General features: G+C 32.4%; 1 protein-coding gene across 4 annotated transcripts in view; it reads right to left on the minus strand.

Annotated features, from left to right (window-relative positions):
- The window catches only part of yrt (erythrocyte membrane protein band 4.1-like yurt), a 75472-nt gene extending 52134 nt beyond the window's left edge, over positions 1 to 23338 (minus strand). For 3 of the 4 annotated variants that reach the window (XM_072526941.1, XM_072526943.1, XM_072526940.1), the window contains exon 1: positions 22989 to 23337. In XM_072526941.1, coding sequence (XP_072383042.1) covers positions 22989 to 23132 — 144 coding nt within the window. In that variant the 5' untranslated portion in view covers positions 23133 to 23337. Of the gene's footprint in view, positions 1 to 22988 lie in introns of all 4 variants that reach the window. The other variant, XM_072526942.1, reaches the window with a different exon arrangement.
- Positions 23339 to 25097: the final 1759 nt, after the last annotated feature.

Genomic DNA, 25097 nt, shown 5'->3' on the forward strand with positions numbered 1-25097 from the left:
TGAAATAGCACTTACCGTACCAGAGTTTAATGAGACAAAGCCACTAAGCAAACCACCGCTACCAGAAATAAACTCTTGTGAAAAACTAGGTGTGCTGTTACAAATTGTGAACACTAAATTCCTCCAGTAACAGCAATTACTAATGTTATGGGCATTAATATCAGAACACGACGGGGTAATAATATCGGGAGGACTGAAAACAGAATTGCACCCTGGGAAAACGAATGTTGAGGAAAATTGAATTATTGTGGTATTTTTAATCCTTTTTCAGGTAATTAGTGTCGATGCACACTAACCCAGGGGACCATAGCTTTAAAAACATTCTTGCAGGATAATTCTTTTTATTATTTATATTACATATTCGCATTAATAATTAGCGTTTTAAAAAATCAATTTTAAGCAGTCTTATCCGAACATCATTAAAATCAAAACAACGTAATGAGAAACTATGAAGTAATTAAAAGTTAAGTAAGATTTCAAAATCTCCCACACAAACCAGGCAATGTACCATTTAGTGTGAAAAAGAATGTGGGAACTAGGATATATATTTCCATTCAGTTCAGAATATGAAAGCTTAAGATGCGTTCTAAAAATAGTGAGAAATACAGAAATGGTCATGAATTTCTTTTATTACGATGTTCGCCTTGCCAAATTACACGCTTTATTAAATAACTGTTATTATTCTGCAGTTTAAGAGATTGACACAGTTCGTGAACGTTATGGTTTGATGGAGAGGCTGTAATTTTAAATTAGAAATGCAAACGTTTTGTTCAAATATTTGGTAACCCAGTTTTTATAAATGGTTGTTGTTTTCAGTTTCAAATATTTACCTATTTTTTTATTTCTAATTGAAGCGGGAAAGTTGTTTTTTTTAATATATTAGGATATCCGTAAACGACGCATTATTAAGAAGTTGCTCAATTTTCAAACACTAAACCCATTTAGTGATGGTACTAATAAACAGTACAACTACTATATAGTTCATAGTTCAGTTAAATTGTATTTTTGCTAGGAGAGTTTTGGGGTAGTTCTGATTTTTTCATTCCATATGTTTTTTGGGGTGCATAATCCGAATCTGGGGTTTGCGGACAAACTTTCGTGACGCAACATTAAAAAAAAACAGAATAAACCGTTTTTTTTTCTTTTTTCGGGTTTTTTGCTTAAAACTCGAAAACTATCAACTTTTGGTAAATGGTCTGTTTACAGAAATTAAAGTACTTGAAATTTTCTACAAATACCAGTACCAAATACGAACCGTTCGGTTTCTAGTGCGAGTTGAAAATTGTAAATTTTTAGCAGTTTATGCAAAACCCACTTTTTACATTTCAATATTTAATTTTTATGGATGCTGTCATTTGATAAATGTCACCTGGTTTTCCCACAAGTAATTAAAAAGAAAAAAGGCAAAAATTATGCAAATTCAGTAGGTAAGTAGAACTCGCAACAAAATAAAACTTAAAATCTCGTTACTTATGATCATATATTATTATGATTATAAATTATAATATGCAAAATTTATATGAGCCGTTGTCTTTTGGAAGGCCCTGGCTGATGTTCTTCGATAACGATGAGTCCTGGTTCTGCTTGTTCTGGAAAATAAAAGTTTAAAATTAAGTCATTTATCAAGAAGAGATGAAGATTGCAAAATAGATTGTGAGATTAAACATACCTTCCGCATCGTACTGAGGTTCTTCGATGGCATCGGGTCGTGGCTCGGGGTCTGATTGCTCCATCGTCAGCGTCGGGAGTCGTTCTCCTGGAAAATAAAAAGAGGAGAGACACATATCATATATCAAGGAGAGATGAATGACTACAAAATAACTTGTCAGATCCAACATACCTCTCTCTCTTTCTTCAGTTTCTTCTACGTCTATGTCCGAGCTGTCTTCTGGGGCCTCAACATTGTTACACAGTCCTTCGCATGATGCGCATATTGGGGAACAATGGAGTCCCGCCTTCCTGCATCCACAATTGCGTTGACAGCCCTTTTTACATTTACATGAAATGTACCGGAGTATTGAGTTTGGTGCAGGGTCCAAAGTAGTTGGTAATGGCACAAGACCACTACTAGTTTTTTGCCATCCCCACTCACTTGGGTCTTTTTGTTGCTCATTAGGTGTGACTTGACCGGATAACCACTGCTGTACCTGATAGTAAACTCTCAGTGAATGTTCTCGTGCAGCAGCTTCAGTTGGGGGCAATGAGGAAATGTTGGTCTTATTTTTGAATGATGAAGATACGTATTGTTTATATTTTAAATCGTTTAGTTTTGTCTCTTTTTTTCCATATAGAGCCGTGAGAAACATGTTTCCCGCTGTGGCAATCTCATCTTGACTTGAATTAGGGTATTTGAAAGCTTCAATTACCGATTGCAAATCTTTGTTCTTCTGCAGGACTTTAAGAAGTTTACCTTGATTAAACAATGCAGAAGTGGTATCACAACCACTCATCGCATGCAGGAATAAAATATGATCCAATAGGATTTTCTCAGCAGCCAGATGAGGGTTGTAGAGGCTTTGCGAAAAGTGGGTTTTGCAGTCACACCGGTACAAATTGCCAATTTTCAACTTACACTTGAGACCGAACGGTTCGCCTGTACAATAACCAAAATAGTGACATTTGTACAGAACTTTAAGTACTTTAATTTCTGTAAACAGACCATTTACTAAAAGTTAACAGTTTTTGAGTTTTAAGCAAAAAATTTACAAATTTACTGAATTATCAAGCTATGGGAAAAAAAGTCGATTTCATGCACTAATTAGTAAATTTTTGAAACCTACTCTGTGTTATAAAGAGCGATGCCAGAGAGAACTCCACAGTCCGTGCAACAATAAATTTTTGGTTACAGCAAATTTTTGCAGAAGCAAATTTATTTGAGATTTAGAGGGAGTAAAATATGCACTTTTTGATTCAATTATTGCAAAGAGTACTTGATTTTATAAAATATATCATAAAATTACATTAGATAAGCTTTAATTTAAGCTTTTATAAGTTTAATTTCGATCAATTCTTATTGCATAATTAGCGATCAAATTTGAAAAACGGTGCTTTATCAAAATAGCAATATTTTTTGTATACTGCTTGAGACTGAAGACCTTTTGATATTCAAAATGAAATTTTATTAAACCGGATCGGTTTATTTGTGGCTAAGATATGATAATCATAAGACGAAAAATATAAAAGGCTATAACTTAAAAAAAATCGCAAAGGGCTAATCCAGGAGCATTCTCTTTTTGAAGACTTATTTTATCCCCATAATGTAAAATAAAACCTAAGAAATGTTTTAATCATTTATTTATTTCATTAAAAATATGGTCATAAATACCTATTTCGCCTAGATATTTAAAAAATCGCTGCCACTTTATTTATAACAAATGGGCGGTATTCGATACTCCATGCCATGACCTATATTTTCAAGAACCGAATAAAAATTTGTTTTGTTTTTATTAGTTCGTTCATTTCTTTTCTTTGTCCTCTGATCAGTCTTCATATTTCTTTTTGTGTTCCGTAGAAGTCGTGTTTCATCTGTTTTTTGAGAAGCCCCGTCAGTGTTCCCTTTTTATTTATCTAACTAAACTACTTATATTTATATACGTTTCATTTCTGATTCGTTTATAGTGGTTATATGCCTGTTGTGTTTGTTGTATTCTGTAAAGGCTTTCTTCTTTTCTTCATATTTTGTCTTCATTTCCTCTCTGAACCATGGTGTTTTCTTTTTTTGATACGTTAGTGTTCGTTACTTTCCTCTCTCCAGGTGATTCTGTTGCGTTAATTATGATATTTTTGAGTTTTTCCCAGCTTTCCTCGATGTTATTGTTTTCTAATATTTTATTCCCAGCGATCTTCTCTGATATTCCTTTTCTGTATAAGTATTCCGTGAATTTCGTATTTAGTCCTACTTTGATTTTTGTTTGTGTTGTCGCCGCTCTCTTGGGAGTGAAGTATTTCAGGATGATTCTTATTTTACTTAATACTCGGCTATGATCGCTACCTACATCTGCCGAGTTGAGGCATCTTACGTCGATTATTTTCGATGGATGTATATCTCTGTAGGTTATAACTAGACTTAGGCAAATATGCAAATAAAAAAGTATGAAATATGCGCATAAATATGCAGTATTTTATGCAAAAATATGCAGTGTTTTACGCAAAATATGCATATTTATCTAGAAAATATGCATGTAATAAAAAATATTTACAATATTTTTTTATTTACAAAATACTTAAATATTATAAATACATAACATATACAATTATTTTAACATATAAATATTATTTTGAATTGTGGTAACAATAGATTATTAAATGATGTTCAAAATTTTCTAATAAAAACTTATAGCTTCTATCTGAATACATATATTTGTAAATAGAAAAACTTCTTTCGACATCAACTGATGTAACTGGGGCATTTTTCAAATTTACTCTAATAGATGGTTCTAAATTAAGTGGTTCGGAAAATGTCCCAGCTAGTACTTGAACTACTTCAGAAAGAACCTGGTAACCACTATGTTTTTCCATGGTTACTTTAAATTTTTGAAAAATTTCCTTTCCTATAGTACCTTTAACGTTTTGACACAAAGACTCAAATTCTTTTATTAAAACTACTCTCTAACAATGATAATTTTGAGGATTCTAATTGAGTTATAGTTTTCTGGACAAAACTATAATTTCATTTTATGAATGACAGTTGCTGTTAGAGGATGTTATTTTGAAAGGCTTGCTTAGCTTCCAATAAAGATTGGCAACTATCATCCGTAAAATGGTTAATTATTTTTTTTTAATCAACAAAATGATCAGCATAGAAATTAGCTTGCTTCCAACCATATTCCCCAACGTGTTAAAATGGGTTGCGGTGGCAGTGGAACAGCAGGAAGCATATCTCTGTAACATTGTATTCTTACAGGTGATTTCAGGAATACCTTTTTGACGCTCGCTATTAAACTGTTAACTAGTGGAAATTATTTTCTTACTTCCTGCGCAACTCTTATTAGCGTTTATTCCATGCGCTAAACAAGTGACATGTATTAAGTTTGGATAAAATATTTTTAAATTTTGTCCTGCTTTCACCACATATGGTGCGGCATCAGATAAAATAAGGAATAATTTATCATTAGGCACAGCAGCAGGAAGAAAAAAGTTTGCTAATGCTTCTTGTAGAAACCGTGATATTGTTAAAGCGTTGGTTTTTTCCACTTGCTTACAGGAAATTAAATACGATTTTGGAAAGGTTTCATCGCTAAGTACACAAATCAAAGAGTGCACAATGTATCTTCCTGACGAGTCAGTGGTCTCGTCCACACATATGTAAAAGTAATTATTACCTATTTCAGCTTTTATGTTGTGGATAACTGAGGAGTATAACAACTTGACATTATTTCTCTTTAGAGTTCGTTCACTGGGAATGTTTTGTTTGCAATAATTTTTTAAAAAAGAACTAAAGTTTTCATTAGATAATTTTGAAAGCGGTATATTAGAAGATACTAATACACGACACAAGTCTTTGTTAAAAATTTCTTGTTTGGTTTGTTTTTTGGAACTTGACTGAAAGCACTTGGACACTGAAGGTTGATATTTTTCACCGGATGTGGTTTTTACTTTTTTAGTTAAATGTTTCGCGGTTCTGATATGCTGATGTATTTGAAATTTTTTTTCAGATAAAATCTAAAAAAGAATATAAATATTCTATAGTTGTACCCATTTTTAAAATCTCAGATTGTAGAAATAAACGAAAAATGAACCGTTTTTGCATAACAATTAAAATATTTAAATGAAATCAAATAAAAATCGGTGTAGTAATCTGGAAAATGTCAAGAAATGTATGTACAAGAAAGAAGAACCCCCAAATATTTACAAGAGGCTCTTGGTCTTTTCTGTTTACATTTAAAGAAAAAATACTGTGAGCATAAATTAAAAGCACCTAATTAAGTCCAATATATATTGTTACGAACATGCTTTCGGCATGGCCCATGTAACGGTTGCATCTCGAAAACGCTTCGAGAACTTTCGCGATGTATCGAGTGCGAGAGAGAACAACCGGTCACGTAGGCGAATTAGAGGTGCGACTACTTTGGATTATTCTAGAATAATACTTTTGGTATATATATGTAACGATGTTATGAGTTAGTTTTAGTTGTTAAGATGTTAACGACCTTTCAGTAGACTATTGAATGGTTTGAATTTTAAATAGGTATCCTATTTTTTATCCCAAGGAGTTTAAAAAATGCTTGAAAAAAGAAAAAATACATCGATTTATTGCGAACTAGCGTTGTGTCGGTACTTTTCTTAAACATAATCTCCAATTTTAAAATCTTTGTTTGTACCACCGTGTAAATTTTTAAAATAAAATAAAAAATAATACGTATGTACTTACAGTTTTGCCACAACATGAGCAATAAACTTTATCCATATCCATAGATAGCTCTTTGTAAGGTTTTATCCAAGTTGAAACATTGCTTATTTTCGGCATTTTCAAAGCTCAATAATTATTCACAATTAAAAATACACATTGTTTACGCCTCCAATTTTACAACAAAAGTGAAACTGACCGTCAAAATAAAAATTTTTACCTAGAGACATAAACTGGCAAACGCAAACCCTTAATTCCAGGACAAAACGTGACAAAACTATAAGCCGCTGTCTTTTATTAGTTACTATACCAAGAATTTGAATACAAAGTGATTATAAAACAAAATTAAATATTGGCATTTTCATGCTATCTGTAAGTTTGAATATAAAAATATATAGTTAACACCAAATTTTCAAATTATATGCACTTTATGCTCACTTTTATAAAAATATGCAAAATTGGACATTTTTGCATTTTTTATGCATTATATGCAAAATATGCAATTTGCATATTTGCCTAAGTCTAGTTATAACATAATCTATCAGAGATCTTTGTCCACAGGTGTTATTAAATATATATTTGTGTTGGTAGCTGTGGTCCAAAAATGTGTTGTTTATTTTAAGTTCGTTATTCGTGCAGAAGTTGTTCATCAGTTCTCCATTTACGGAGGACCAGAACTGACCAATCAACTATTAAAACTAATGCAAAAAATAATAGAACAAAACAGAATTCCTCAAGAATGGAGATCAAGCATCCTAATACCTCTCTTCAAAAAGGGAGACAAATCGGACCCGGAAAATTACAAAGGAATTAATTTATTGAACACGACACTAAAATTGGATAAAATAATAAAAAAGTAAGAACTAAAATAGGATACCAAATGGTAAAAAAACAATTAAATAATCAACTGCTATTCTATATATCTAATTTAATATAACCGCCAGAAAATTTAACATGTTAATTTCCCACAAAAAAGATAAAATGCATGGTTACAACAGGAAATTTACTAAAATGTAAATTGGAGCTGGAATGCTAGATAATAGAACAAATGATGGAGTGTAAATATCTAGGCAACACATTATCTAGCTACGGAAAGCTCGAAAGTTAAGTGGAAGATATAGTGAATAGAGCACAGCAGAAACATCAAGAACTGAGTGAGAAATAGAAGAATAGAATGGAACGATCATATAAGCCGAGTGACAATAAATAGAGTAGTAAAGACAGCAAGAGACGGTCCTTACTGAAGACACATTGAAAAACAGACAGTCATATCTACATAAAACGAAGGTTACCATTATAAGTGTCATTTCTTGTTTTTTTTTTGAGATGTTAGTGTTCTATTGATCAAAGGAATATTACTACCGATGACTGGTTCACAAGTATGAATCTGAGTCGTTGTACGCGAAAATGCTGACGTTAGTTGGAAAAATTCGTGAAAACAAAACAGAATTACCACCAGAGTTTGTCAACCCCTCAAAGTCACGGTTAGTTAACAGTAGTTTACTTGGCTTTCGACAAAATGGCACTCTTGTGTTCTACAAACCCAAGCAAAATAAAAACTTCCTACTGTTATCCAGTCTTCATTATGATAATAAAATAGATGAAGTAACAGGTAAACCCGAAATCATAATGGATTATAACAATACTAAAGGGGATGTTGATTCCGTGGACAAACTGTGTGCTGCCTATAACACTGTAAGAAATACCAGGAGATGGCCAACGGTAGTTTTCTATTCGATGCTAAATATTGCAGGTATGTCACTTTTCATTGCAACAATCGCGATAATGTAACCAGCAGAAGATTAAAGTTTAGCTAGACAATTAGTTAATAATCACCTTCGTGCTCATGCTACTCTTTCTTGTTTGCCATCATCAATGAAATTAAGAATTACAGAAATGGTTGAATATAAAAATCCATTACCGCCTCCAGCTGGTAATATTGGCTAACAAAGGGGACGCTGCAGTTACTGCGACAGAAAAAAGAACCGTCCGACCAAGTATTCATGCGTTAAATGTGGAAAATATATGTGTTTATAACATTGCACAAATATTTGTAATGAATGTGTATAACATGCAAAATAATAACTATTTAAATGGGAATAAGCTATTATACAATTAAAGGTTAAAGTAAGTTTATTGACGTTTCAATTTCCTTTTCGGAAATCGTTCTCAAAATACAAACATTAGTAAATTTAACAAATTTTGTTTTTCGTTACTTGGTGAAAAATTCTTCTAATAATTTAATTTTATCTGACTCATTTATATTGACAATTCAGACATACATTATACATTTTAAAGTAGACTGTTAGTGATTCCATAGTAAATTATGAGGGAAAAACCAGGAAAAAACCTCATAATACTATCCCGACATGGTAAGTATTTGGTCGTGCATTTAGTTTACTTTCAATAAACACCAATTTCTGATTTTATATGTTTGTTATTTAAAAAACATAAATGATGTATCCTCTATATGTTACTGACTTACCAATACTGGTATTTTCCTTTTAATAACTTCTTCATTTAATATGGGTAACCAGATCCTACTACATTCTGCCGAGGAATTTGCGACACAATGGGTCTCATTTAGCATAATTAGAGGCGCTTCTTTGATTTTTCTCTATTTACCATCCGTTTCTTTTAGGACTATATTTGAATCATTCCATTGAACCCTGTGTTCATTATCCCATGCGTGTTTACATATTTGAGATCTATCAAATTCTCTATTTTTAATATAAGATTGATGTTCACTTATTCTAAAATTTAATGATCATCTAACTAAAACTGATCGCATTCACAAGGTATTTTATAAATGCAATTCTTTGTACTTTCTTGTTCATTGTTAGGTTTGGTTTTAGACAAAATAGATCTCAATGTGTTTGTTGTTTTGAATGTTGTTGAAATGTTGAATTTATTTCCTATCCTTTTAAGTTTTTCTGATAATCCTTTTATGCATGGTATTGTTAACTGCATAATGGAGATAAACTAGAGCCCATTGCTATACCAAAATTTTGTTTATAGAACTCATTATTTAGTTGAAAATATGTATCATCAGTAGCTTAGTTAAACAGTCAGTACATAATATTAATAACTCCATTATAGCTGATATGTTTAGTCTTGTTCCAATCTATGTTTAGTCTAGTTGCCAATGTATCATCACTACCTAATTTTGTCTTGAATATATTTTAAGTCTTATCTAATGGCACATTCGTAAATAAACTATTTATGTTAAAACTTCCCAAAGTATTATTTGAATTAAATTCAATATTGGATAATTTATTTAAAAAATGTTGTGTATTTTTTATAAATGTGTCATTTTTATTTGCAAATGGTTGTATATTTAATAAAAATTTTGATAGTTCACTAGAAGGAGAATTCATGGTACTACAAATGGGTCTAAGTGGTATATTCGTTTTATGAACTTTCGGTACTCCATAAAAATGAAGGGTTTTACTGTAATGAGGTGAAATTAATCTTCTCTGATAACTTGAAACAATCTTTATACTTGAATAATATGTTTTTTTCATTTGATTTATGTTTTTTAAATAACAAACATATCAAATCAGAATTTGGTGTTTATTGAAAGTAAACTAAATGCACGACGAAATACTTACCATGTCGGGATAGTATTATGAGGTTTTTTTCCCCATAATTTACTATGGAATCACTAACAGGAGATTTTTACTGTCATCATGGCATGTGTTGGTCTTAAGACGAATTACATGGTATGATTTTTTCTGACGGATATTCTCAAGTTAAAGTTGATTTCATGTAATCGAATGAACTATCTTACAAGTAAAGTCGTCCCAGGAACGCACTCAACAATATTGGCAATATCATTTTAAAGTCGTCTACTTTAAAATGTATAATGTATGTCTGAATTGTCAATATAAATGAGTCAGATAAAATTAAATTATTAGAAGAATTTTTCACCAAGTAACAAAAAACAAAATTTGTAAAATTTACTAATGTTTGTATTTTGAGAACGATTTCCGAAAAGGAAATTGAAACTTCAATAAAATTATTTTAACCTTTAATTGTGGCTTATTCCCATTTAAATAGTAATTACTTTAACATGCCACAAGAAAATAGCTTCAGAACAATATGCAAAATAATTAATAAACAAGTGTTTGTAATAGTAGTTCATTTTATGTTATTAGAAGAATTTTTAGTCCGCCGCGTGTACTGATGCAACTTTTTGAAGCGCGTGTACTAAACGGGTAAAAAGTGAGAGAAGAGGTACATTCAGGGACAAAAAAACTTGACGAAAAAATATATTGCTAATATTATTAGAGACACTACAGTTGGAAAAACATCAACAAAGAAATTTGCGAATAAAGAGATCTAGTGGTAATCAAACGGAGTTTAGGAAAAACTAAAAAAGAGGAGAAAACTATAAAGTACGACAAGGTCTGATACAGATCTTTAAACTTTTAAGTCGAGAAAAAATAAACGAAAATATCCCAACCAAAATCTAAATTATTAGAAGTGGAAATATTCTGTACGATTGAACTTGATAGCAGAAAAGATCTCACAAAAACCAGGATTTGAAAGAGATCATTTTGAAAAAATTAAACACAAATGTAGGTATTATAAGAACGGAATACTTTCAAAAGCAATAAAAACATTTTAACAAACAATCTTCCTATAAATTTTTTACTAGAATTTACAGATGTTTAAATTCTATACCTAACATATTTCACAAATACAAGTACCTCAAGTAATTTAATACTATATAAAAAGACTATAATTATTATAACGCAGTTTTTATTATGCATTAAGTACTGTTTTCATTGTAAATTCCAAGCGTAAAATACTTCCAACACTGATTCATATTTATGTTTACTTATGATAAAGTTAATTACTACTTTGTAATTACCTTTTTGAACAGATATTTATAAATAAGTCAATTACACATAAAGAAAATGGTTATTCAAGGTAGGAATATCATTGACCTCTTAAATTTTAAAAACTAAAATATAATATATCTTTTATATTGTAAATAATAAGAATCCACCACTAATGTTTTGACATTGATTTTGCATTTTTTAAGTAGTGTACTTAATTGTGATTCTTCCTTGGCATTAAACAGATCCAAATTCAAATCTCATGTGGTGAAAAACTTACATAATTAGTAAGTTGGTGAATGGACATGGCTTGAAAAGCCAATAATGCAAAAAAAATGATTCATAGTTGACATAGAGTAAGCAATTTATATGGAATCAAGTGTACATTATGAGAAATATTGACCTTAATTACTTTATTTATATATTAACAACTAATAGTTTATTAATTGGAAGTATTAGTCACTAAAGTATACAGTGTGAATACAAGAATTAAAAATCTTCATATTTTTTAACTTTTATGTTTACATTTATTATGTTTTACTAGTACTCATTTTTTATAGTAATGCCTAATGTTTTTGTTCTTTTTACAGATTTTCCTTTACTTACATTTTTCCACTTTCATGGAAAATAACTTTTGGGGGTTTAAGCCATTAAAACGCCACGCTTGGCTAGTGCGTGTTGGCGAGTTGGTGTGGAAGTGGGGGAGGAAAGGGTGGAGATGGGAATGCTTTGGGTTTGGACATGGTTTCCCCGGGGATGGGTGGCTGGGGAAATCCATGAGCTCGCGTGGGCAGGTGTGCTATTCCTGAAGTAGATCTATCCCCTGCCGGGATCGCAGAGAAGTATCCACCCGCTACCCCAGATGGACTGACATGATACCTGAAGCGTGTTAGCAATAACTGGATGTAAGCCGCACAATGATGATGACATTTTTCCACATTCGTAAACCTTAGTAACAAATGCAAGTGTAGCAGGAGTGGAAAATTAACCAGACACTCAGATTTTTATGTATTTTTTCGTTTTTAGATAAAAACTTATTTAATTTTTTTTTTAATTTCATTTTATGCCTTACTAACGATAACGTGTTTTTCTTGTTTGAATATGTTTAGATAATTTTAGCGATCAACAACAGTTCTACTTTTTGTTATTAATGTGAAATAGTGTCTTAAGTCTTGTTATTAAACTTTATTTTGATATTTTAAGTGTTTACAACTTTGGCTTTAGTTTTTTTTTTGTTTTCTCCTTTTCAAAAATTGTAAAACCAAGACACCAAGAGAAAAGCACAAGCAGTTGCTTTACAGGATAATGGGTGTGGCCTTAGTTACATCGCAAATGCTTTAGGAATTTCTCATAGTACAGTGTTTGATGCAATACAAAGATTTCGGGAAACAGGACAATATACCAGCAGGCCAGATCAAGATATACAAAGTATGACATGTCAAGTTGAAGATAACTTTATTAGATTACGAAGCGTTACTCTACCGCACATTATCAGCGCTAGTACTTATTCAACAATTAAATTATGTCCATACAAACACAATTTCCGTTTATACCGTTCGAAGATACTTAATAAACTTTTACACTTCGTTCGTGGACATCTTAATTGAAGTGTTGAATAATGGAATGTGACGCTCTTTACGGATGAATCAAGATTTAACAACAGATACTCATCACATGGGCGGTCTAGGATTTGGAGAAGAGCTGGTGAATGTTATCATCAATGTTGTTGTTACTCTCAGAGTTTAATTTGGTGGAGGTGATATACTGGTGTGGGCAGACATTTCCCTAGCTAGAGGTTCATACAGGACTTGTTACAATTGGAGGTGGCAATTTAATCGCTGAAAGGTATATTGAACAATGTTTGGAAGATCATGTAGTGTCAAGATAATGCTCATCTACATATTGCAAGAATAACACAGGGTTACTTGGATGAAATTGTGATTCCCTCATTTTATAACCAGGGTCTCCAAGGAATCAAGACTTAAATCCAAAAGATCAGCATGGTATATTCTGAAACAACGTATTAGGCATAACCATGTTGAGTTTCCAATCATTAATAACTTGGAGCAAGCAGTTCATGACAAATGGGAGCAAATACTTCAGGAAGAATTTTCTGCCCTAATCCAAAGTATGCCTGATTGAATGAGAGCTTTAATTAGGACTCGTGGAAGTAATACAAGCTACTAAATATTGTTTTTCATACATGTTTAAAATTTAAAACATAAATTTTTGTTTCTCTGTAGATTTTAAATTTTTTTGAATTTTTTATTCTTTTTCCTTTGTTAAATTCTGGATTTGTAATAAATTTTACGTTTAAATTTTGTTTATTACTAAATACTCAATTGGGAACATATTAAATTTTTTTAAACGGGAGTCCGGTTAACTTTGCACTCCAGTGTAATACTAAATGGCTATACCAAATCACTTGTTCCTTTCAATTGAATTAATTTTCTGCATTGAAAGTTCTTATATTTGCTTAATTTCACTTTATTTTGACTTGCTACTTTGATGATATGTTTTAATGCTTCTTTTTTTAATAATACATTTCCACACGTTGCTCAATAACCTGATCACACATCACTATTTTTTATAGAACATAAAAGAAACTTCATTATTAACAAGTTCGCGACGACGCAGAATTCCGAAATTTTACCTCTCGGTCGTAATTTTTTTTATATATCGTCGGTATACTGCGAAAACCAGGTAAATGACTAATTTTAAAATATTGAGTTAAGTATACCAAAATTCTCAACTTTTTCCGCTCTACATACAGGTAAAACCCATTAAATGATACGACTTACCATTCAGCAGATAATTTATGTAATAAACAAATAAGTTACAGCTAACCAATTTTTCATTTTCAAATAAAACAATATATCGCTACTTATTTCCATAAAATTAAAGTTCTGTTCCATGTAAAACAAAGTAAGCCCACAAATATTATTATGCCGGACAACAATATATTTCTACTACTGCATACCATATTCAGTAAAAAGGTGATAAGTGTCTTTAATATATTTTACGTGTTTGATTTATTAAAATTTCTCTTTCATATCGACTAGTAAAAACCTTTAAGTACTCTTACTTCATTCTACCTGAAAACGGTTTGAGTTAAAATTTAAAAATGATTACTAAGCTAAAACCATAAATGATCTTAATGGTGTTAAGTTAAAAGATTATGCTAAAATTAAGCAGACTATTAAATAAAATTGCTTGTCTTCTATATTTGTGGCTAGAAAAAAGTTTTAAAATACTTTGTTAATAGGTATTAATTAGTTACTTGTGCAATATCTTGTGTTTTTAGATTTCGTTGAAACTGAAGACAGCAGTTCAATTCTTGATGATTCTTAGAACAATATAGTCTCAATGATGGAATCCATTTTTGATAGTGACTTTTCAGATGTAGACCACACATATCAGTCAAGTGAAGAGGGATCACTCTCTCTAAGAAGTCTGTATGAACTACAAACAGCTGATCTTGATAGCCTAAATGATGAGAAAGAAAATATTGAAATAGGTGCACCCACGAACAATTTAGTGTCAACTGAAATAGCTAGTTGGATATTAAATCTACTTCTTGACAAAGTATGGAAAGACGTACATTCACTAAAACGTTAGAGAAAAGTTAACTCCAAAGAATGGGTAATAAATGTCGCAAAAGGGAGACGTGCTAAAGGTTTGCCTTATGAGATAAAAAAAAATAGACCAACAAAATTGCCAAAACCAGTCAATTGTTCAGAGTGCGTTTACAAATGTGCCAGTTATTTCAGCGAAGATTACAGACAAAGACTATGTCGTGATTATTGGAAGTTAGAATATATAGGCCAGAAAAATTGTCTTATTGCACGTATTAAAATGGAGCCACGAAAGAGAGTCGTTGCAGTTTGTTGAAGTTTAAAAAAACCACGTGCATTTTCCAAAAAGTAAAAGAAAAGTTTACTTTTCTTTGAATGGTCAAGACATACAGGTATGTGAGAAATTTTTTTGTAAGACAACGCCATGCAAAAATACACCGCCAAATAAAACAAGCAGTGAAACCCGACAAATCGTGAAGGCTCATATTGAGTCTTTTCCAACCATGGGCCCACATTATATTCGCCAAAGTTGAAAGCGTAGATATTTGGATAAAAATTTAAGTATAAGAAAAATGTACCAACTTTATATAAATGACTGTGGGCAGAAGAAACTGAAAGGTGTTAGCGAAATTACATATCGAAGATAGTCAGTTCAATTCGATACATATCGAATTGAACTGACAAATCGAATCAAAGACAGTTACAGAGAACACCAGAAAAGAAAAGAAGTATGTAATCTTGAAATACAAAATGATAAGAAAAGATCTATGGGATTGAACAATGGGATTTTGTTTCAATTACTGTCGATCTTGAGGCCGTACTATAGATTCCAAGTGGATTGACTGGACAACTATATTATTCTCGAAAATTATGCGCCTACAATTTGTGTGTATATAAAGCCGTATTACCAAATGCAGCTTACTGTTTTGCCTGGTCAGAAATTAACAGTAGACGAAGAAGTTCTGAAATAGGAAGCATTATACTCCACTACTTATCAAAAGTGTTCCAGAATATGTAAGTGAAATAAGTTTATTTTCTGATACCTGCGGAGGACAGAACCGTAACCAGCATATTGCAGCCTTACTATTATGGGATACTTACTTACATAAATTTTTAGAGTCTGGACATTCCTATATCAAAGTTGACTCTATGATTAGTAGTATCGAAACCGCTAAAAAACACAGATCTATCTATGTGATGCCAGATTACTTGTTTGTTTTTCAAAATGCAAGAGGAACTAAAAATATCAAGGTTGATGATAAAAAAGTATGTATAGATCCATACAAATGTAAAGAATTTAAATACTACGATTTTTATGACTTAAAAAATTTGTCTCACACTTTAATTAAAAACCGTACAAAAGACCAAAACGGCGAAAAAATAATGTGGTTGAAGATAAAAATAATGAGATTCGTAAAAGGAGAGACAAACAGAATCTATTTTAATTATGACATGTCAATAGGCTTCAATTATTTCCTTGGGGGTACTACACGGCAGTCAACAAGAAAAAAGCACGCCAAGTTATCAACTAATACAAGCAATCTTCAAGAACTTAAGCGACTTTATGATGCACATTTGCCAATAAGCATTTTAAAAAATAAAGATTTGGTACAGCTATGTGATAAGGGAGTGATACTGGAGGAATATCACGGGTGGTATCGTAATTTGAAAACGGGAAATGATGTAACCGACATCACACATCTTGCCAGAGCCTGCTTTCAGTGACAAATCGGACGAGGAAGCCTCATAATATTCTTATTATTATAATATATAATATTGTTATTATTATATTCGAAATAAATTTGATTTTTCTATAAAACTGCCTATCATTCATATAAATAATAACTATAACTACAAACAGCTGTTAATAAAATTTTCAGGGAAAACCAGTTAAATGTCATAAATATCGACTAATACCTTAAAACATTGCTATTACCTAGTAAAAGCCTCATATCTCGATCACAAAACTGGAAAATAATATACTTGGTTTATTATATTTGTGTTAAATATGTTATTTGAAGAGTAACTGATTTATTTAGATTTACAGGTAAAACCAGGTAAGTGATAGCATTTCCAACTTAAATTTAGGACTAGTCAGATAGGTGTCTCAACTTTTTCAAACTAGTGATAGAAAATAATTTCAGATATATGCATCTTTCACTAGAATACCTAATATCGAAAACAAGCTGACTGCTTAATTCACAATCAAAAACTAAACTTTAAAAACGTTTTTTCTCGATTTCGGTATTCCGACATTTACCTGGTTTTCGCAGTATACCGACGATATATTTTAACTAATAATCTCTATTTTGTCTATTATTAATATATTTTTCATATGTTTAAAACCATACTTTCTATTTAAAAGCAATTTTTTGTATGTACCACCCGTGGTACACGCCGGCTGTAGTGAACATTCTTCAAGAAAAAACGTCGTGTACCACAATAAGAACGGTGAATACGTCAGTGGACACAATATGAAGTCGTGGGTGTCGTAATATTTTATTGCATTTGTAACGATTTTTTGCCTGTTTAGGTTACTGTTGAAGGTTGTACATGTAACCTAAACATATACGCAGGTAAAAGTGGTTCAGATATACCTGACAATGATTTTGGACATTCCTACAATATTTGCATGGAATTACTTGAGAGGCTTTTGTATGAAGGAAGGACACTATATATTGCAAATTATTATACTAGTGTAAATATAATCTATTAACTGCAAGGTTTTAGAGAATTAAGAAATAGAAAGGTACCGTGTACCACCGGTGGCCACAAGCGGCAGAATGAAAAGTTAGGCATGTACCACCGGTGGTACACGTCGTCACGAACGTGTTAATTTTTTATTTTGCTTTTTTTGGTTATGTAAAATTAAAAGTATTTTTATTTTAAATGTAAGTATATATGCTTTATAAAATGAGGACAGGACCTATATTTCCAATTTGTAAGTGAGACGAAGAGGTACTAATATCTTATTTTGTGCCTTTGAGCATGGTACCACATGCTCATTAACCTGACACATGGGACACGCCCTCTCTATCACCTACGTGGGTAATTCTAATCTGGCGCGTCCATGTCGCGGGGGTGGATACATATCACTTCCTATACTGAAGTGGTAGATGTCCACCCAGACGAGCCGGATTAAATAAATGGTTAAGTTCAGACGTGGTTCACAGGGGACTGAGATAGGGGAGAGGGAACTGGGACAAAGTTCCGTGGGGTATAACACGGACATCTGCACAGGGATACAAGTGAAGACCATAACGCCATCGACGGCGTAGAAGATCTTCTTTTCGATTTCAGTGGTGGGAGTGGCAACTCCGACTTCTAGGCATAGTGGAAGCACAGCAGCATCGGACCCAGAGTGGGTGGCTACAAACAGCAAGGAAAATCACGGGTAGACTATCCAATTAATCCTTCTTCCCCTGGTAATTCATATTGCCAATAGTATTTTATTCTGTTCAGAAAAAATGAAAAAACGACCCTCAGTCTCAGACAGGTGTTAAATCACCAGAAAATGTGAAGATTTCCATAGCTCGACATAATAAAAGTAAGAAGCGGAATTCTTACCTCGAACATACACACTCTATATGCAGCTGGAAAAGAAATGAAATTGGTCAGGTTGAAAATTGATATTTTAGAAATAAATGAACAAGAAGGCCTATAGACAGAATATTCGGGATCTAAAAAAAATCAAAACCAAGAAATGAGTAATACAACACAGCATATCACTTAGCGGGTGTACATTAGCTCAGACCATAATCCTCTTACAGGAAACTTTAATTTTAGGGAAAAACTAATACAATCTCAGAATAAAGTACAAAGATATAACATCAAGGCTTTGAGGGAAAAGAAGAACTTAAAACTGAAATAGAGAAATTTACAAACACAGAGAATTGCAAAAGATAGTGTCTATCTTTTGCAATTCTCATCCACTGCTTTCCAGCTACAGCTGTTATATCGTCTATCCATCTCTTTTTGGGTCTTCCCAAGCTTCTTTTTGTTTCTCGAGGTCTCCATAATGTCACTTTATGAGACCATCTGTTGGTGTCTTGTCTTGCTACATGTGTTACCCATTGCCATCTCAATGTCGCTATTTTTTCCATGATGTCAGTTACTTTAGTTCTTCGTGTTAGGAACTTTGTCTCTGAGGCTTATATTTAACATGGCCCTCTCCATGGCCCGTTGAGTTACTCTTAATTGTTCTGCCATTTTTCTTGTAATTGTCATAGTTTCCAATCCATATGTTGCAACTGGTAGTATACAAGTGTTATAGGTTTTTCGTTTTAAGTGTATTGGGACTTTTCTGTCTTTTAAAATGAAGCTCAACTTACCAAAAGCAGCCCATGACAATTGTGTCCTTCTTTTAATTTCTACTTTTTCTATATTGATGTTATCTATCGTGATGTTTTCTAGGCCGTTGCTTAATATCTTCTGTTTTGTCGAGATTCATTTTTAATCCTATTTGATTCGATTTGTGATTTAAATCTTGTAGCATTGATTTTAGTTCATGGATATCTGTGCTTATTAGTACTATGTCGTCTGAGAAACGGAAATGGTTAAGATATACTCCATCTATTTTTAATCACTTTTCGGCCTAATTTAGTTTTTTGAAGACATTTCTAATGCCAAAGTAAATAGCTTGGTGAGATGATGTCGCCTTGTCTCACACCTTTGCCAAGGTCTATTTTCATAGTTTCCAGATCATCATATCTTGAATCTACTCTGGCGTCGTCCAATGCTGTTAAGAAAACCCATTTCTCGATACTGTCGAATGCTTTGTGATAATTGACAAATGCCAGATGTAGTGGTATGTTGTACTCTATTGTTTTTTCAATAACTGTCCGGATTGTTTGCAAGTGATTGATAGTGCTAAAACCCGTATAAAAGCCTGCTTGCTCCACTGGTTGATATGCATCTAGCTTAGCTGTCAATCTATTTCTTATTATTCGGGTTAGTAGTTTGTAAAGGTGTGACAATAAGCTTATTGGTCGGTAGTTTTCTATATTTGCGGCGTCTCCTTTTTTTATGGAGTAGAATGACTTCCGCATTTTTCCATGCTTTTGGTATTTGTCCTTCCACTAGGCATTTATTCAGTAATGCTCTCATTGCCTCTTCTAATGCAGTGCCTCCCATTTTTAGCATCTCTGAAGTAATTTTATCTTCTGGTGTTTTCCCATTTTTCATTTGTTTTAGGGCGGCTCTAATTTCTGATGTTATTATTTCAGGGAGCTCCCCGGGGCCCACATTTAAGATATGTTTTGTTGGTATACCGGGGTTCGGAATAGTAGAAGTATACAGCTTCTCATAAAATTTTCGGATTTCTCTAACGATCTCTTCCTTATCGAGCACAATGTTCCACAGTCGTCTTTTATCTTTATGATTTTATTCCTGCCAGTGGATTTACATGTTTTTAGTACTTTCATGTTCTTATTGTTCTCTATGGTTTCAAGAATCTGGTTTGTTCTATAAGCTCTGAGGTCTTTTCGAATATTTTTCTTTACGCTTCTGTGAGCGATTTATAGTCCGGGTAATCTCTGTTCGTTCTTCCTTTCTTTATCTGTTCCAGAGTCTCGGGTTTTAGTTAAGGTTCTTTTTGTTTTCTTATTCTGCAACAAAGTTTCTTAGTGACTGTTTGTATGCCTTTAGTTATTTTCTCAGCTAGTTCATCTATATTCTTGTGGTCAAAGGTATTTGCTACTAGTTTCCGTGATAATTCCTCTTGGTATTTCTCTTTATTACTGGCTAGGATGTCTGCCGTCAGTAAAGGGTTTGTTGTTAATAGTTTTCGTCTTTCTCTCTTTACGTTAATACGTATATCGGCACGAACTAGTCTATGGTCACTGCCGGTGTTAAATTTGTTCAGCACCTCGATGTTTTTACATATTGATCTATCACTGGAAAGGATAAAATCTATATCATTCTTAACCTGGCCGTCAGGGCTACGCCATGTCCACTTTCTTTGTATTTGTTTTTTATAGAATGTGTTCAGGCAAAACATTTTTTCGGTGCTTACGTAATTTGCTAATGTCTCTCCTCTGGTGTTTCTGTTGCCTACACCGAAATTTCCTATGTAGTCTGAGTCGCCTGCTATTCGCCGCCCTATTTTTGCATTAAAATCTCTGGTGATGATAACATAGTGTGTGTTTTTTAGGTCTTTAGCTCACCTTATATCTTCGTAGAGTTGTTTTATTGACTCGACATCGGCAGTGGAAGTTGGAGCATAGCAACGTATTATCTGTAAGCTATATCGTAAGGGGTGGCATTTCTTTGGAAGCAGATACAGATCTTTTTATGATTTGGGCAGGTGGCCTTAATGCCAATAGTTACATTAGGGAATGTTTATAAGAACATGTGTTGCCTTATATGCATTTTGTAGGTAAAAAGTTTCTCCTAATACAGGATAATGCTCGACCACACATAACCAAGATAATAATGCAATACTTTACAAATGTTGGTATTCAGTTACTAGCCTTGCCACCTAGAAGTCCAGACCTTAATTCGATAAAGCATTTATGGGAAACTTGGGAAGCATAGTTAGGGAAAATTATGGCAAGTTTAAAACTGTGGCAGCGTAAGAACGGGCGCTAATAAACAAGTGGGGACAAATACTGCAAAATGAGATATCTGCTTAGATTCATTCTATGTCAGAAAGGATGAGAGCTGTCATTCAAACTCGAAGAGGAAATACTCGATTTAAGTATCCATATTTTAGAAATATTTTATGATATTGATTTGAAAAATATCTTACTCCAGAATAAAAAAAAAAATTTTATTTGTTGTTACATTAGTCAATATTTTGGAATTTGTGTTTCATTTTATGGTTTGTTATTGATCATACAATAAAAATAATTTATTGGAATTGAAGTTTTTCTAAAACTACTTATTTTATTTAAAATAAACTTAGTGTCCCATTACTTTTGCAGGTCAGTGTATTTTGGATTCTTAAAAATAATTAATATTTTTGGTGAAATCATGGAGCACTCAGATATAGATTTAGTTGTCAATGGAATAACAACTGTTTTGTTAATGTACACCAAAGGACCAGTACCTACACATGAGTGATAGATATTCTTAGATATGGTAACAATTATTATTAAAAGTACATAGCATGTACAAAAGGACTGAAGAAAATCCACTAAATCAAAATTAGAGCATTTTAATATTTGATAAAAAACGAGCTCATAAGAACCTAAGAATGGCTCAACTATGTGTATCAGGAGGTATCCAGGTATCCTAGGTGTCATTCTCCATCTCTCAGCTTGTAGGACACTGCAAAAAGTGACATCTATTCCCAGTTTGTTGAGAGACAAAAGCTGACCATGAACCAACAAACAAAAAAAACTGCTGGCGTAGCTCAGAACGGGCCAAAAAGCACCTGATGTCTAGTGAAGCAGGCACTATAGCCTATCCAAAAGCCACAAAAATAGAAGTAGAATAAGCACAAAAGACATTTCACATAGCAACATGAAGATATTTATGCTATGAGACCAAATGACTCCTTAACCTACCAATATAGAATGAATGGCATTAGTACCAGATCAATATTCAGAGCAACCCAAGATAAAGTGATGATCATGTAATTAGTTATATGAAAGTTTCAAGTACTTGAAGAAGTTTTGGTTGCTTCAGAGGTTACTGAATGTATCTTCCATAATTAACCTGTTATTATTAAGCAGTATTCATAAGGATAAATATACAAAAGGTGTGTTCTTCTGAGTAAGGATAAATGTTACTTCAATATTAATAAGCTAATAACAATGAATACTTCTTGGAACATAGTAGTTATTTCCTCATTTTGCATTTATGTAGGTTGTTGAACCTTCTTAAAAAAATTTTAAATACTTGAAACATAAACAAATAAGGAATACTTTGTATATGATCACCTCCATTTTATTAATATAATCTCTTTAAACATTTATTTGGGATAATCGAGTATTAATTTTTATCGGTTATTTTTTAGAATACCAGGGGGGTCGCGACCTAATAAATGTTTACTATTTTGTTTAATATTTACTTTTTGATTCTGTTTACATACAAAACCGACATAAAAATAACTTCTCTATTATATTTTTAAATATAATTTTACCTTGGATTGTTCCCTACAATGTTATAGGAAATAGTATCTAGGATGTTAACACGCCTACACAAACAAAAAGAACCAGGTAGTATGTACATCTGGATTTAAATATTAGCGAAATAAAAGATAATTCAAAAAGTACTTACCGTTAATTCGACTGACAAGTCGGTACCATCTAATAAAATAACTTTACATTGCAACAAATTTTTGTTTATCACACTTTTATTCGATTTTGCATTTGTACTATTTGATGCATTTCTAGGTTTTCTTCCACTTAAAAATCTAAACATTTTCAACACTTATATCTCATTTCACGTTTAGGTTTGAGCAATTTGTCTATTCTATAGGTTAGATTAATTAAAGACACACTTTACATTTACATTTCATAATAATTGGTCGATCTGATTAACGTAAGTAGCGCTTTCACTTACTATAAGGAAGCCATATTAATTATGTGTAAGAATTCGGCAACCCAACCAGCTCTTGTCGTAAATGCAAACAATCAAACAACAGAGCCACCTGTTGAATTGGTTTTGTTTTTAAACGTGTTTCTTAACTTTAGTCAAATTAAAAATTCTGAATGTAGGCAACTTATACTACAGGGTCTTCCTAAGAATTTTTTCTTGAATGAATAAGTTTCAGAAAGGTTCTTACATCAATTTTGAATTTTTCTTTGGATCTTTCCAAGTCAATTTTTTGTCGAAGAAAGAATGGTAAACTTAAAGTTGACTCACGCCTTAAAATTTTGTATTGCTCTTGTAAATCTGAGTATTGTTGATATAATTTAACATACCCACTGTTAAATGTTAAAAGGCCAACGATAGATAATTCGACTCACATAATATTATGGTTTCATTATACCGATAACATTAAGTCGAAATCACGAGTACATTTTTGTTTTTCTTGGTGACAAAGGATGATAATTATAATACTTACATTATTATTATAACATATTTATTATAGCATACGATGGATCCGCGCAACTCCAAATGCAAACACATAAACACATGGATATCATAACTGGTCCACCAGTGATCTAACTTAAATATAATTGCTAAAACCATTGCAAAATCATTGCAATTTGTATAGGTATGTAGATGTAAAAAGTTATCAATCGCAACGTGCCCAAATTTATCAACAGTTTTAAGTACACATTTGACTCCACTCTGCGTCAATAGTAGGTACTTATGCTGTAAGGGACATCGTAATAAAAAATTTCAAAATTATGCGTGTAAGTGTCTAACGAGAACATGTATTTTAACGTCATACTTCGCAGGCTTGTTACCAATATACCATGTAAAGTTGTATTATGCCTGAAAAGCCTCTAACATCTCGCTAATAGTGACATATACTTCAGATGTGTAATGAGTAGAACAACTTTTAATCAAAACTTTCAAATAGAGATCTTTCAGCATTTAACCGCCATTTTGAATCACCAAATCGAATAGCTTGTAACAATAAGAATGAGTAGATATCAAGATGAGCCTGAAACTTTAAAGTATAGACATGAATATAGACTCTATGGACAGTATGGAGGACCACAAGCTTTCAATCAAAACCAAGGCTCCGTGTAAAATGGACACATTGTGTCCTACATAGAGAGGCCTTAGCAGCAAAGAACGTTACACCCGAATTAAGTGTTGTGATGGATAGCATTATTAAAGTGGTGAACTACATTAAAACACGACCCTTGAAATCAAGACTTTTCCATAAACTTTGTGAAGAAATGGGGGCCGAGCACACCTCTTTAATTTATTGTTGCAACTCTCGTTGGCTGTCCAAAGGCAACGTACTCGCACGTGTATACGAATTAAGAAGTGAATTTTACACGTATCTACATATAGAATCACATGATGATGTGTAAAATTTTATTAATTCAGAGTTTATAATAAAATTAGCATACCTCTGTGACATATTTAACAAATTAAATGATCTTAATAAGTCTTTGCAGAGAAACAATACTCATATCCTGCAATTGGTAGATAAAATTACTGGGTTTCAGAAGAAGTTGCTCTTATGGAAGAGAAAATTAGAAGATCAAGAAATTTAGGTACTGTTTCCCTGCTTTACAAGGTATTCTACCAGAAAAATCAATAGAAATCCTTGATCCCTCTTTAAAAAATATGTTTACACAACACATGTTATTATTGATCGAACACTGAAAAATATTTTCCCGAAGATATGGAGCAATATGACTGGGTCAGAAACCCTTTCCTGTCATCCACGCCATCGATACTCAACAGAGGAAGAAGAAC

This window comes from Diabrotica undecimpunctata, chromosome 3, assembly GCF_040954645.1.
Source record: "Diabrotica undecimpunctata isolate CICGRU chromosome 3, icDiaUnde3, whole genome shotgun sequence".
NCBI lineage: Eukaryota > Metazoa > Arthropoda > Insecta > Coleoptera > Chrysomelidae > Diabrotica > Diabrotica undecimpunctata.